Source organism: Nerophis ophidion, linkage group LG24 (assembly GCF_033978795.1).
Source record: "Nerophis ophidion isolate RoL-2023_Sa linkage group LG24, RoL_Noph_v1.0, whole genome shotgun sequence".
Lineage (NCBI taxonomy): Eukaryota > Metazoa > Chordata > Actinopteri > Syngnathiformes > Syngnathidae > Nerophis > Nerophis ophidion.
This window is the reverse complement of record NC_084634.1, coordinates 41326846-41344571: the sequence shown is the minus strand read 5'-3', so window position 1 is coordinate 41344571 and position 17726 is coordinate 41326846. Positions and strand designations below refer to the sequence as shown.

At 34.8% G+C, this 17726-nt stretch overlaps 1 protein-coding gene across 9 annotated transcripts in view; it reads right to left on the bottom strand.

Annotated features, from left to right (window-relative positions):
• dglucy (D-glutamate cyclase) overlaps positions 1 to 17726 on the bottom strand; it is a 102110-nt gene that overhangs the window by 60716 nt on the left and 23668 nt on the right. For all 9 annotated transcript variants that reach the window (XR_009804127.1, XM_061886371.1, XM_061886372.1 and 6 more), the window contains 4 exons: positions 8721 to 8786; positions 620 to 755; positions 368 to 512; positions 160 to 282 (listed from right to left, as the gene is read on the bottom strand). Coding sequence is in view for 8 of the 9 variants with exons in the window: in XM_061886371.1 (XP_061742355.1) it covers positions 160 to 282; positions 368 to 512; positions 620 to 755; positions 8721 to 8786 (470 nt within the window). In the remaining variant the exon portion in view is untranslated. The remainder of the gene's footprint in view (positions 1 to 159; positions 283 to 367; positions 513 to 619; positions 756 to 8720; positions 8787 to 17726) is intronic.

Here is a 17726-nt window from a genome sequence, read left to right as displayed (position 1 = left end):
TCCTAAAAAAACCAAAATGGTTTGGTTGAGCTTCCAGCTGATGTTCTCCTGGTTCAAAGATGCAGATTTTGTAGTATAATGATAGTGTTGGTTATCAGTTACCATAGCAACACAGATGCTGACATATGCATGTAAGTGTTGTACTTAAGTGAGACTGACTGCTGCTGATTATGGCTTCCACAGCCGTCACACCGCAGGCCCAGAAGACGGGGACATCCGCAGGCTGCAACTCAACTGGACCCCCATAATCTGGTCTGGACAGATCCTGAATGCCCAGCAGGTCTGACCATGCAGAGTCAAGATGTACATATGTTTCAAACAATACATCCTGTCATCTTAAAATCGTAACGCAAAGTGTTGTTTGTACCCGCATCCCCGATGTGCACAGGGGCTCCATGTGGGTTCTGGTGCGTGACTTGGACCGCTGCCTGGAGTCTACTCGGTGGGATTGGACACATGGACACCACGAGAGGGCAGCTGAAAACACCGGCTTGAATGCAGGGAACTGCAGTCTGGACAAAGACGTGTAATCACCATCACGGATAGGACCTTTCCTATTTGCAAGTGGTTCCAAATAACCCGATGAGAAGCAGAAGAGAACATGTGTTCCATGCCATACCTTGTACATGCTGGCCTTCCTGACTACGGCCAGAGCTTTCTTCAGGCCGGCCTCAAGGCCAAAGCTACAGCCCAGATAGAAACACACCATGTCTGACCACTTCACTTCAAGCCCAGATGACTGTTGCGATGCACTCCTAGAAACATTTAGAATGCATTCAAAGAATTACGCTGGTACCTCGGGATAGAAGTTCTTCTTACTTTTCCGGGAAACATTTTTGCTGTCCCGGCTAATAGTTCTGCCTCAGGTTTGCAAGCAAAGATTTGTGTTGCTAGTTGGTGTAGCAAATGCCACAATTAACCTCGTAAGATTTGACCAAAACATTCAGTCTTGCTCGCAAGCCTTGGCTGACATCAGGCCTGGGCAATTATCTGGACTCAAGAGGGGGTTAGGTTTAGAGAACAAAAATGTGTCTGGGGGCCGGTATGTCTATGTTTAGGAACACTAATACAAAACCTCAAAATAATGGCCGACTGACTGCTAAAAACATGACAGACCACCTTAAAAAAAGGAATGGAATTTAATTTTTTTTAACTGAATGAGATACCCAGAATAGACTTGAAAATAAAGACTGTTACAATATTAACTATAAAGGATAAAACACTGAATATTGAAAACATGAGAACGTCACACCCTCCTCCGTCCACATATTTTACGATCAAGCGTAACGCAAGAAACACAGTGAAATATGAACATGAAGGGTAAAAAACCAAACACCTACAATCTGATATATGTGATCTATCACTAAGCTTTAAAATCTCCTTCCGCGTCTGTCCCTGACACCCACATTTCACTCTGGAAACACTCTGTGGAAACACTCCCCACCCACACTGCTTGGTGCCTCCTCTGAGCTGCTGGGACTTACATGACCATAGTAACTCATTACATGACCATAGTAACTCATTACATGACCATACTAACTCATTAGATGACCATAGTAACTCATTACATGACCATAGTAACTCATTACATGACCATACTAACTCATTAGATGACCATAGTAACTCATTACATGACCATAGTAACTCATTACATGACCATACTAACTCATTAGATGACCATAGTAACTCATTACATGACCATAGTAAGTCATTACATGACCATAGTAACTCATTACATGACCATATTAACTCATTACATGACCATAGTAACTCATTACATGACCATAGTAACTCATTACATGACCATAGTAACTCATTACATGACCATACTAACTCATTAGATGACCATAGTAACTCATTACATGACCATAGTAAGTGATTACATGACCATAGTAACTCATTACATGACCATAGTAACTCATTACATGACCATACTAACTCATTAGATGACCATAGTAACTCATTACATGACCATAGTAACTCATTACATGACCATAGTAACTCATTACATGACCATAGTAACTCATTACATGACCATAGTAACTCATTACATGACCCTACTAACTATTTACATGACCATATCAACTCATTAGATGACCATAGTAACTCATTACATGACCATACTAACTATTTACATGACCATATCAACTCATTAGATGACCATAGTAACTCATTACATGACCATACTAACTATTTACATGACCATAGGAACTCATTAGATGACCATAGTAACTCATTAGAATATCATAGTAACTCATTACATGACCATAGTAACTCATTACATGACCATAGTAACTCATTAGAATATCATAGTAACTCATTACATGACCATAGTAACTCATTACATGGCCATAGTAAGTAATTAGATGACCATAGTAACTCATTACATGACCATAGTAACTCATTAGATGGCCATAGCAACTAACTAGATGACCATAGTAACTCATTAGATGACCATAGTAACTCATTACATGACCATAGTAACTCATTACATGACCATACTAACTCATTAGATGACCATAGTAACTCATTACATGACCATAGTAACTCATTACATGACCATAGTAACTCATTACATGACCATAGTAACTCATTACATGACCATAGTAACTCGTTACATGACCATAGTAACTCATTACATGACCCTACTAACTATTTACATGACCATATCAACTCATTAGATGACCATAGTAACTCATTACATGACCATACTAACTATTTACATGACCATATCAACTCATTAGATGACCATAGTAACTCATTACATGACCATACTAACTATTTACATGACCATAGCAACTCATTAGATGACCATAGTAACTCATTAGAATATAATAGTAACTCATTACATGACCATAGCAACTCATTAGATGACCATAGTAACTCATTAGAATATCATAGTAACTCATTACATGACCATAGTAACTCATTACATGGCCATAGTAAGTAATTAGATGACCATAGTAACTCATTACATGACCATAGTAACTCATTAGATGGCCATAGCAACTAACTAGATGACCATAGTAACTCATTAGATGACCATAGTAACTCATTAGATGACCATAGTAACTCATTACATGACCATAGTAACTCATTATATGACCATAGTAAGTAATTAGATGACCATAGTAACTCATTACATGACCATACTAACTATTTACATGACCATAGCAACTCATTAGATGACCATAGTAACTCATTAGAATATCATAGTAACTCATTAGATGACCATAGTAACTCATTACATGGCCATAGTAAGTAATTACATGACCATAGTAACTCATTACATGACCATAGCAACTCATTAGATGGCCATAGCAACTAACTAGATGACCATAGTAACTCATTAGATGACCATAGTAACTCATTAGATGACCATAGTAACTCATTACATGACCATAGTAACTCATTACATGACCATAGTAACTCATTAGATGACCATAGTAACTCATTACATGACCATAGTAACTCATTACATGACCATAGTAACTCATTACATGACCATAGTAAGTAATTAGATGACCATAGTAACTCATTACATGACCATAGTAACTCAATATGTGACCATAGCAACTAATTAGTGTCACATCTATGGATCATGTTTTGTTTTGTCATGTTATGTTTTTGGACAATCAGTCACGTTTTGCACTTCCTGGTTTTGTTTGTTTCCATGCCAACCTCATTAGTTTTCACCTGTCACGTCCCTGTTCTCAGCCTCACCTGTTTTCACTAATCATCACAGCTATTTAAGTCACTCTTTTTCTTGTCTTCGACCTGGGATCTTCTCACATGTGCACGCACCCTATCCATGCTGTTCAAACCTCCACGTCCTCGCCCAGTTTCATGCCGAGTAAGTTTATGTATTTATGCCACAGTGCTATTTTTGTTTTGTATGTTCATAGTTCATTCATGCCAATCGAGCAAGTGTTTTTGTTTCCTGTGTATATTTTGTAGCCAAGTTTTATACCTCCTTGTGAGCGCCCTTAGTTTGATTATTTTTGATTACAGTGTTTGTTTATTTAATAAATCATGTACCTGAATTCATGCCTGACTCGTCCCACATCATCCTTGCATCGAGGAAGCACAAACATCCACAGCCCAAGCTTGACAATTAGATGGCCATAGTAAGTCATTACATGACCATAGTAACTCATTAGATGACCATAGTAACTCATTACATGACCATAGTAACTCATTAGATGACCATAGTAACTCATTACATGACCATAGTAAGTCATTACATGACCATAGTAACTCATTAGATGACCATAGTAACTCATTACATGACCATAGTAACTCACTAGATGACCATAGTAACTCATTGGATGGCCATAGTAACTCATTAGATGACCATAGTAAGTAATTACATGACCATAGTAACTCATTAGATGACCATAGTAAGTAATTACATGACCATAGTAACTCATTGGATGGCCATAGTAAGTAATTAGATGACCATAGTAACTCATTAGATGACCATAGTAAGTAATTACATGACCATAGTAACTCATTGGATGGCCATAGTAATTAGATGACCATAGTAACTCATTAGATCACCATAGTAAGTAATTACATGACCATAGTAACTCATTGGATGGCCATAGTAATTAGATGACCATAGTAACTCATTAGATCACCATAGTAAGTAATTACATGACCATAGTAAGTCATTACATGACCATAGTAACTCATTGGATGGCCATAGTAACTCATTAGATGACCATAGTAACTCAATACATGACCATAGTAACTCATTAGATGACCATAGTAACTCATTACATGACCATAGTAACTCATTACATGACCATAGTAACTCACTAGATGACCATAGTAACTCATTGGATGGCCATAGTAACTCATTAGATGACCATAGTAAGTAATTACATGACCATAGTAACTCATTAGATGACCATAGTAAGTAATTACATGACCATAGTAACTCATTGGATGGCCATAGTAAGTAATTAGATGACCATAGTAACTCATTAGATGACCATAGTAAGTAATTAGATGACCAAAGTAACTCATTAGATCACCATAGTAAGTAATTACATGACCATAGTAACTCATTGGATGGCCATAGTAATTAGATGACCATAGTAACTCATTAGATCACCATAGTAAGTAATTACATGACCATAGTAACTCATTAGATGACCATAGTAAGTAATTAGATGACCATAGTAACTCATTACATGACCATAGTAACTCATTACATGACCATAGTAACTCATTGGATGGCCATAGTAATTAGATGACCATAGTAACTCATTAGATCACCATAGTAAGTAATTACATGACCATAGTAAGTCATTACATGACCATAGTAACTCATTAGATGACCATAGTAAGTAATTACATGACCATAGTAACTCATTGGATGGCCATAGTAAGTAATTAGATGACCATAGTAACTCATTAGATGACCATAGTAAGTAATTACATGACCATAGTAACTCATTGGATGGCCATAGTAATTAGATGACCATAGTAACTCATTAGATCACCATAGTAACTCATTACATGACCATAGTAACTCATTAGACGACCATAGTAACTCATTAGATGACCATAGTAACTCAGTAGATGACCATAGTAACTCACTAGATGACCATAGTAACTCATTGGATGGCCATAGTAAGTAATTACATGACCATAGTAACTCATTAGATGACCATAGTAAGTAATTAGATGACCATAGTAACTCATTACATGACCATAGTAACTCATTACATGACCATAGTAACTCATTGGATGGCCATAGTAATTAGATGACCATAGTAACTCATTAGATCACCATAGTAAGTAATTACATGACCATAGTAAGTCATTACATGACCATAGTAACTCATTACATGACAATAGTAACTCACTAGATGACCATAGTAACTCATTGGATGGCCATAGTAAGTAATTAGATGACCATAGTAACTCATTAGATGACCATAGTAAGTAATTACATGACCATAGTAACTCATTGGATGGCCATAGTAATTAGATGACCATAGTAACTCATTGGATGGCCATAGTAAGTAATTAGATGACCATAGTAACTCATTAGATGACCATAGTAAGTAATTACATGACCATAGTAACTCATTGGATGGCCATAGTAATTAGATGACCATAGTAACTCATTTGATCACCATAGTAACTCATTACATGACCATAGTAACTCATTAGACGACCATAGTAACTCATTAGATGACCATAGTAACTCAGTAGATGACCATAGTAACTCACTAGATGACCATAGTAACTCATTGGATGGCCATAGTAAGTAATTACATGACCATAGTAACTCATTAGATGACCATAGTAACTCAGTAGATGACCATAGTAACTCATTAGATAACCATAGTAACTCATTAGATGACCATAGTAACTCATTAGATCACCATAGTAAGTAATTACATGACCATAGTAACTCATTAGATGACCATAGTAACTCATTAGATGACCATAGTAACTCAGTAGATGACCATAGTAACTCACTAGATGACCATAGTAACTCATTAGATAACCATAGTAACTCATTAGATGACCATAGTAACTCATTAGATGACCATAGTAACTCATTACATGACCATAGTAACTCATTAGATGACCATAGTAACTCATTACATGACCATAGTAACTCATTAGATGACCATAGCAACTAATTAGATGACCATAGCAACTCATTAGATGGCCATAGTAACTCATTAGATGACCATAGTAACTCATTAGATGACCATAGCAACTCATTAGATGACCATAGCAACTCATTAGATGACCATAGTAACTAACTAGATGACCATAGTAACTCATTAAATGACCATAGTAACTAATTACATTACCATATTAACGAAAAGATGATTGCACATCATAATGGCAGCTACGCTTTCTTTCTTAAACATCTCAAACAATTATTTAGGAATGTCCGGTGGGCCTGATTGAAAATCTTAAGGGGCCTACATTTGCCCAGCGCTGTATTACAGCGAAAGCTCGACATCACTTTGTTTTTACAACCGTCTGTAAAAGTAAATGTAAAAGACTGTGCTAAGAATATGATGTTCATTTAAGGGGCTGTTTGTGATTGTGTTAAAACTGCTTTTTACAATTACTGAGTGTTATCCGGCTTGAATAAAAGGATTGGTGTTTAAGGTGGTCACTCACCTGCACACATACCTACAAAAACAGTCCGAGAGAAGCAACGAAGAATTTGCAGCCATGTTGTTGTTGTTATGACAAAATATATTTTCAATGGTTAACCCTTTCAAATAGTCGTTCTCTCAGAAACATGTCTCCATGCTACAAAAACAATATAAACATAGACAGAACCAACAAGAACGGAGGATGAGGAGCTTAGTAGGTGATGAAGACCCTGAACTAACAAGTGGTAAAAAAACATGTCATTTGGTATTGATGCAAATTACATCAATAGCAAATTCCCACCTAGGCCTTCAGTGATGTCCTACTTAGTCCCACTTCAAAATGCCATCATTGATGTGGCCGCGGACCAGGGCTGGAGAAATACTACACAGAAACACACCTGAGCACTGCTGGCCATTCAATCACCTCCATTTGTCACCAGGGTACAAAACGGGCTATTTAATGGCACAATAAATGTGCATCGGAGGTGGTACTGTCAAAACTAAAATAATTGTAAAAAACACATCGAGTGTAAAAAAATATATTTGAACTCACAATTTGTAGCGGCCCTTTGATGCCGTATAAGCCATTGGTACCGCTTGTAGTTGGTTGATTCAAGTGGACAGCTTAACTCCTTTCTGGGATCGGCAGACCTCGTTTCACAAGATCTAGTTTCTCTGTAAATATCCATCTCGCAAATTTATATCTAGCACCTAATCAACGTTTTGCTCTGCTTCTTTTTTGGTTAAAAAAGTGAGTGCCGCTGATTTCTCCGCTGGCCGGGTATGGCCCCTTTCTGCGTTCCTAAATCACAACTTGTGATTGGATACTTGGCAGTGACAAGTGAATATCCATTCACAGTCACGTTCAACGTAAACTACCTAGATGGGCGACTGTCAACAACTTGTGATCTGATCGCCTATCACAACTGTCTATCAACTGTATGTCCTTCGTTTGTAAAACCACACAGACGTCGCTAATGTTGGTTCTGAAGGCTTCTGGCAGAATTCATCCAGCGCTGGCAACAAGTTCGCCAAATTCTGATTGGATAAAAGCTCTAACTTAAAAAACAGTAGCACTGGAGCCTAATAGATGGATAGCACTTTGTTGATTCCTTCAGGAAAATTAAAAATATGACATGAAGAGAATATGATGACAACTTTTATATCCATCCATCCATTTTCTACCGCTTATTCCCTTTTCGGGACGCGGGGGGTGCTGGCGCCTATCTCAGCTACAATCGGGCAAAAGGCGAGTTACACCCTGGACAAGTCGCCACCTCATCGCAGACAACTTTTATATACGTATAGAAAGTCATTTAAAAATAAAATTAACTTTGATCAATTTATGATCATGATTTATGTTAGGCTAGCAGAGAAGGCACACCACTGCTTAGAACCTAGAACCATTGAAATACTTCTTGATTAAACCTTAAATGTATTGATCAGCTGTTTCTATAAGAAGTCCTAAGTGAAGTGCTGAAAAGTTGGAGGACTGGATTGAGGCAGGTAATATTTGCAGCGTTACCTGAGGCAGGTAATATTTGCAGCGTTACCTGAGGCAGGTAATATTTGCAGCGTTACCTGGCTGAAACACTGGAGTTCTGCAGGCTGGAGACATTTTCCAGCAGAACACCGCCTTGATAGATTCTGTATTGGGAAGATGGATACACAGAAGAAGTTATTCATTTCAGCTGTCACATTTCACACCTGAAGTCACCTGTCACATTTCACACCTGAAGTCACCTGTCACATTTCACACCTGAAGTCACCTGTCACATTTCACAGCAACACAAGGATGCTTATTACAGTGTTATTATGCTCTTTTTATTCATGCCTACTGCTCCATTTTTCATCTTTTTTGCTGGGTGTTTTTTTGTAAAAGGTCATTCCTCCAGTGTGCTGCGGGGCCAAAAACTAAACTAGCCGCAGGACGGAATGGCGTGTGCACCATGATGGTCTTCTTCAGGGTTCCGTGTGTGACTTGACTTTGAGCTTATTAAGCATCTCAGGGCAAATGAAGGTTGGAAATTAACAAGAAGAAAGGAATTATTGGAAGTGAAATACATCAGTCAGCCTGAAGCATTTTAAATGTGGCCTTTAGCTGGAGTTGTACATCCTTGTGCCACCTGTCACTACATCATATACTGTCACCTGTACACAACACTACTATTATACACACTACTATTATACACACTACTATTATACACACTACTATTATACACACTACTCCTATACACACTACTATTATACACACTACTATTGTACACACTACTATTATACACACTACTATTATACACACTACTATTATACACACTACTCCTATACACACTACTATTATACACACTACTATTATACACACTACTCCTATACACACTACTATTATTAGTTTATTAGTTTATTAAGGATCCCCATTAGTCTACACCGCAGTGGAGACTATTCTTCCTGGGGTCCAGGAAAAAAACATCACACAACCACAGAACAAACGATTAAAATGCAGTACAACATGATCCAATAATAAATTGTCATAATACAAAAATAGCAACAACAAAGAACCAAAAAATACTAATAGATGTTGTTACTTAATAATTTTCATACCAAAGATAAAAATAGCAATATAGAAATAGATATACTGTATACATTTTTGCAAAAATAAAACAAAGAACCAATGGCCTAAAACACATTAGTGTACCAAAGACAAACAATAAGTGACGAAAAAGTATCATATTATACACACTACTTCTATACACACTACTATTATACACACTACTATTATACACACTACTATTATACACACTATTATTATACACACTACTCCTATACACACTACTTCTATACACACTACTATTATACACACTACTATTACACACACTACTCCTATACACACTACTATTATACACACTACTATTATACACACTACTATTATACACACTATTATTATACACACTACTCCTATACACACTACTATTATACACACTACTTCTATACACACTACTATTATACACACTACTATTATACACACTATTATTATACACACTACTCCTATACACACTACTATTATACACACTACTTCTATACACACTACTATTATACACACTACTATTATACACACTATTATTATACACACTACTCCTATACACACTACTATTATACACACTACTATTATACACACTACTATTATACACACTACTCCTATACACACTACTATTATACACACTACTATTATACACACTACTATTATACACACTACTCCTATACACACTACTATTATACACACTACTATTATACACACTACTATTATACACACTACTATTATACACACTACTCCTATACACACTACTTCTATACACACTACTATTATACACACTACTATTATACACACTGCTCCTATACACACTACTATTATACACACTACTTCTATACACACTACTATTATACACACTACTATTATACACACTACTATTATACACACTACTCCTATACACACTACTATTATACACACTACTATTATACACACTACTATTATACACACTACTATTATACACACTACTTCTATACACACTACTATTATACACACTACTATTATACACACTGCTCCTATACACACTACTATTATACACACTGCTCCTATACACACTACTCCTATACACACTACTATTATACACACTTCTATTATACACACTTCTATTATACACACTGCTCCTATACACACTGCTCTATACACACTACTATTATACACACTACTCCTATACACACTACTATTATACACACTACTATTATACACACTACTATTATACACACTGCTCCTATACAAACTACTATTATACACACTACTCCTATACACACTACTATTATACACACTACTATTATACAAACTACTATTATACACACTATAATACACACTGCTCCTATACACACTACTATTATACACACTACTCCTATACAAACTACTATTATACACACTATAATACACACTGCTCCTATACACACTACTATTATACACACTACTATTATACACACTGCTCCTATACACACTACTATTATACACACTACTCCTATACACACTACTATTATACACACTGCTCCTATACACACTACTATTATACACACTACTCCTATACACACTACTATTATACACACTACTATTATACACACTACTCCTATACACACTACTATTATACACACTGCTCCTATACACACTACTATTATACACACTACTCCTATACAAACTACTATTATACACACTATTATATACACTGCTCCTATACAACTACTATTATACACACTACTATTATACACACTGCTCCTATACACACTACTATTATACACACTACTCCTATACAAACTACTATTATACACACTGCTCCTATACACACTACTATTATACACACTACTCCTATACACACTACTATTATACACACTACTATTATACACACTACTCCTATACACACTACTATTATACACACTACTTCTATACACACTACTATTATACACACTACTCCTATACACACTACTATTATACACACTACTCCTATACACACTACTATTATACACACTACTATTATACACACTACTCCTATACACACTACTATTATACACACTGCTCCTATACACACTACTATTATACACACTACTCCTATACACACTACTATTATACAAACTATTATACACACTGCTCCTATACACACTACTATTATACACACTGCTCCTATACACACTTCTATTATACACACTACTATTATACACACTACTATTATACACACTACTCCTATACACACTACTATTATACACACTACTATTATACACACTGCTCCTATACACACTACTATTATACACACTACTATTATACACACTACTCCTATACACACTACTATTATACACACTGCTCCTATACACACTACTATTATACACACTACTATTATACACACTACTAATATACACACTACTATTATACACACTACTATTATACACACTACTATTATACACACTACTCCTATACACACTACTATTATACACACTACTATTATACACACTGCTCCTATACACACTACTATTATACACACTACTATTATACACACTACTCCTATACACACTACTCCTATACACACTACTATTATACACACTGCTCCTATACACACTACTATTATACACACTACTATTATACACACTACTATTATACACACTACTATTATACACACTACTATTATACACACTACTCCTATACACACTACTATTATACACACTACTCCGATACATACATCTCCTATACACACTACTATTATACACACTACTCCTATACACACTACTTCTATACACACTACTATTATACACACTACTATTATACACACTACTTCTATACACACTACTATTATACACACTACTATCATACACACTACTCCTATACACACTACTATTATACACACTACTATTATACACACTGCTCCTATACACACTACTATTATACACACTACTATTATACACACTACTATTATACACACTACTATTATACACACTACTATTATACACACTACTATTATACATACTACTATTATACACACTACTATTATACACACTACTATTATACACACTAATCCTATACACACTACTGTTACACACACTACTTCTATAAACACTACTATTATACACACTACTATTATACACACTACTATTATACACACTGCTCCTATACACACTACTATTATACACACTGCTCCTATACACACTACTCCTATACACACTACTATTATACACACTTCTATTATACACACTGCTCCTATACACACTGCTCTATACACACTACTATTATACACACTACTCCTATACACACTACTATTATACACACTACTATTATACACACTGCTCCTATACACACTACTCCTATACACACTACTATTATACACACTACTATTATACACACTACTCCTATACAAACTACTATTATACACACTACTCCTATACACACTACTATTATACACACTATTATACACACTACTCCTATACACACTACTATTATACACACTACTATTATACACACTACTATTATACACACTACTATTATACACACTGCTCCTATACACACTACTCCTATACACACTACTATTATACACACTACTATTATACACACTACTCCTATACACACTACTATTATACACACTACTATTATACACACTGCTCCTATACACACTACTATTATACACACTACTCCTATACACACAACTATTATACACACTACTCCTATACACACTACTATTATACACACTACTTCTATACACACTGCTCCTATACACACTACTATTATACACAGTACTATTATACACACTACTCCTATACACACTACTATTATACACACTGCTCTTATACACACTACTATTATACACACTGCTCCTATACACACTACTATTATACACACTACTATTATACACACTACTCCTATACACACTACTATTATACACACTATACCTATACACACTACTATTATACACACTACTATTATACACACTGCTCCTATACACACTACTATTATACACACTACTATTATACACACTAATCCTATACACACTACTATTATACACACTACTATTATACACACTACTATTATACACACTACTCCTATACACACTACTCCTATACACACTGCTCCTATACACACTACTATTATACACACTACTCCGATACATACATCTCCTATACACACTACTATTATACACACTACTATTATACACACTACTATTATACACACTACTATTATACACACTATTATTATACACACTACTCCTATACACACTACTATTATACACACTACTCCTATACACACTACTATTATACACACTGCTCCTATACACACTACTATTATACACACTACTATTATACACACTACTCCTATACAAACTACTATTATACACACTATTATACACACTGCTCCTATACACACTACTATTATACACACTACTCCTATACACACTACTATTATACACACTGCTCCTATACACACTACTATTATACACACTACTCCTATACACACTACTATTATACACACTACTCCTATACACACTACTATTATACACACTACTTCTATACACACTGCTCCTATACACACTACTATTATACACACTACTATTATACACACTACTCCTATACACACTACTATTATACACACTACTATTATACACACTGCTCCTATACACACTTCTATTATACACACTACTATTATACACACTACTCCTATACACACTACTATTATACACACTACTCCTATACACACTACTATTATACAAACTACTATTATACACACTGCTCCTATACACACTACTATTATACACACTACTATTATACACACTACTCCTATACACACTACTATTATACACACTGCTCCTATACACACTACTATTATACACACTACTATTATACACACTAATCCTATACACACTACTATTATACACACTACTATTATACACACTACTATTATACACACTGCTATTATACACACTACTATTATACACACTATTATACACACTACTATTATACACACTACTCCTATACACACTATTATTATACACACTACTATTATACACACTACTATTATACACACTACTATTATACACACTACTCCTATACACACTACTCCTATACACACTACTATTATACACACTACTATTATACACACTACTCCTATACACACTACTATTATACACACTACTATTATACACACTACTCCTATACACACTACTATTATACACACTACTATTATACACACTGCTCCTATACACACTACTATTATACACACTACTATTATACACACTACTCCTATACACACTACTATTATACACACTGCTCCTATACACACTACTATTATACACACTACTATTATACACACTAATCCTATACACACTACTATTATACACACTACTATTATACACACTACTATTATACACACTATTATTATACACACTACTATTATACACACTACTCCTATACACACTACTATTATACACACTACTATTATACACACTACTATTATACACACTACTATTATACACACTACTATTATACACACTACTATTATACACACTACTCCTATACACACTACTATTATACACACTACTATTATACACACTACTCCTATACACACTACTATTATACACACTACTCCTATACACACTACCATTATACACACTACTATTATACACACTACTATTATACACACTACTATTATACACACTACTTCTATACACACTACTATTATACACACTACTATCATACACACTACTCCTATACACACTACTATTATACACACTACTATTATACACACTGCTCCTATACACACTACTATTATACACACTACTATTATACACACTACTATTATACACACTACTATTATACACACTACTATTATACACACTACTCCTATACATACTACTATTATACACACTACTATTATACACACTACTATTATACACACTACTATTATACACACTACTATTATACACACTGCTCCTATACACACTACTATTATACACACTACTATTATACACACTGCTCCTATACACACTACTATTATACACACTACTATTATACACACTGCTCCTATACACACTACTATTATACACACTACTATTATACACACTGCTCCTATACACACTACTATTATACACACTACTATTATACACACTACTATTATACACACTACTATTATACACACTACTATTATACACACTACTCCTATACATACTACTATTATACACACTACTATTATACACACTACTATTATACACACTAATCCTATACACACTACTATTATACACACTACTTCTATAAACACTACTATTATACACACTACTATTATACACACTACTATTATACACACTGCTCCTATACACACTACTATTATACACACTGCTCCTATACACACTACTCCTATACACACTACTATTATACACACTACTATTATACACACTTCTATTATACACACTGCTCCTATACACACTGCTCTATACACACTACTATTATACACACTACTCCTATACACACTACTATTATACACACTACTATTATACACACTGCTCCTATACACACTACTCCTATACACACTACTATTATACACACTACTATTATACAAACTACTATTATACACACTATTATACACACTACTCCTATACACACTATTATACACACTACTATTATACACACTACTATTATACACACTGCTCCTATACACACTACTCCTATACACACTACTATTATACACACTACTATTATACACACTACTCCTATACACACTACTATTATACACACTACTCCTACACAAACTACTATTATACACACTATTATACACACTACTCCTATACACACTACTATTATACACACTACTATTATACACACTGCTCCTATACACACTACTATTATACACACTACTCCTATACACACTACTATTATACACACTACTATTATACACACTACTCCTATACACACTACTTCTATACACACTGCTCCTATACACACTACTATTATACACACTACTATTATACACACTACTCCTATACACACTACTATTATACACACTGCTCCTATACACACTACTATTATACACACTACTCCTATACACACTACTATTATACACACTGCTCCTATACACACTACTATTATACACACTACTATTATACACACTAATCCTATACACACTACTATTATACACATTACTATTATACACACTACTATTATACACACTAATATTATACACACTACTCCTATACACACTACTCCTATACACACTGCTCCTATACACACTACTATTATACACACTACTCCTATACACACTACTATTATACACACTACTATTATACACACTGCTCCTATACACACTACTATTATACACACTACTATTATACACACTACTCCTATACACACTACTATTATACACACTGCTCCTATACACACTACTATTATACACACTAATCCTATACACACTACTATTATACACACTACTATTATACACACTACTATTATACACACTACTATTATACACACTAATCCTATACACACTACTATTATACACACTACTTCTATAAACACTACTATTATACACACTACTATTATACACACTACTATTATACACACTGCTCCTATACACACTACTATTATACACACTGCTCCTATACACACTACTCCTATACACACTACTATTATACACACTACTATTATACACACTTCTATTATACACACTGCTCCTATACACACTGCTCTATACACACTACTATTATACACACTACTCCTATACACACTACTATTATACACACTACTATTATACACACTGCTCCTATACACACTACTCCTATACACACTACTATTATACACACTACTCCTACACAAACTACTATTATACACACTATTATACACACTACTCCTATACACACTATTATACACACTACTATTATACACACTACTATTATACACACTGCTCCTATACACACTACTCCTATACACACTACTATTATACACACTACTATTATACACACTACTCCTATACACACTACTATTATACACACTACTCCTACACAAACTACTATTATACACACTATTATACACACTACTCCT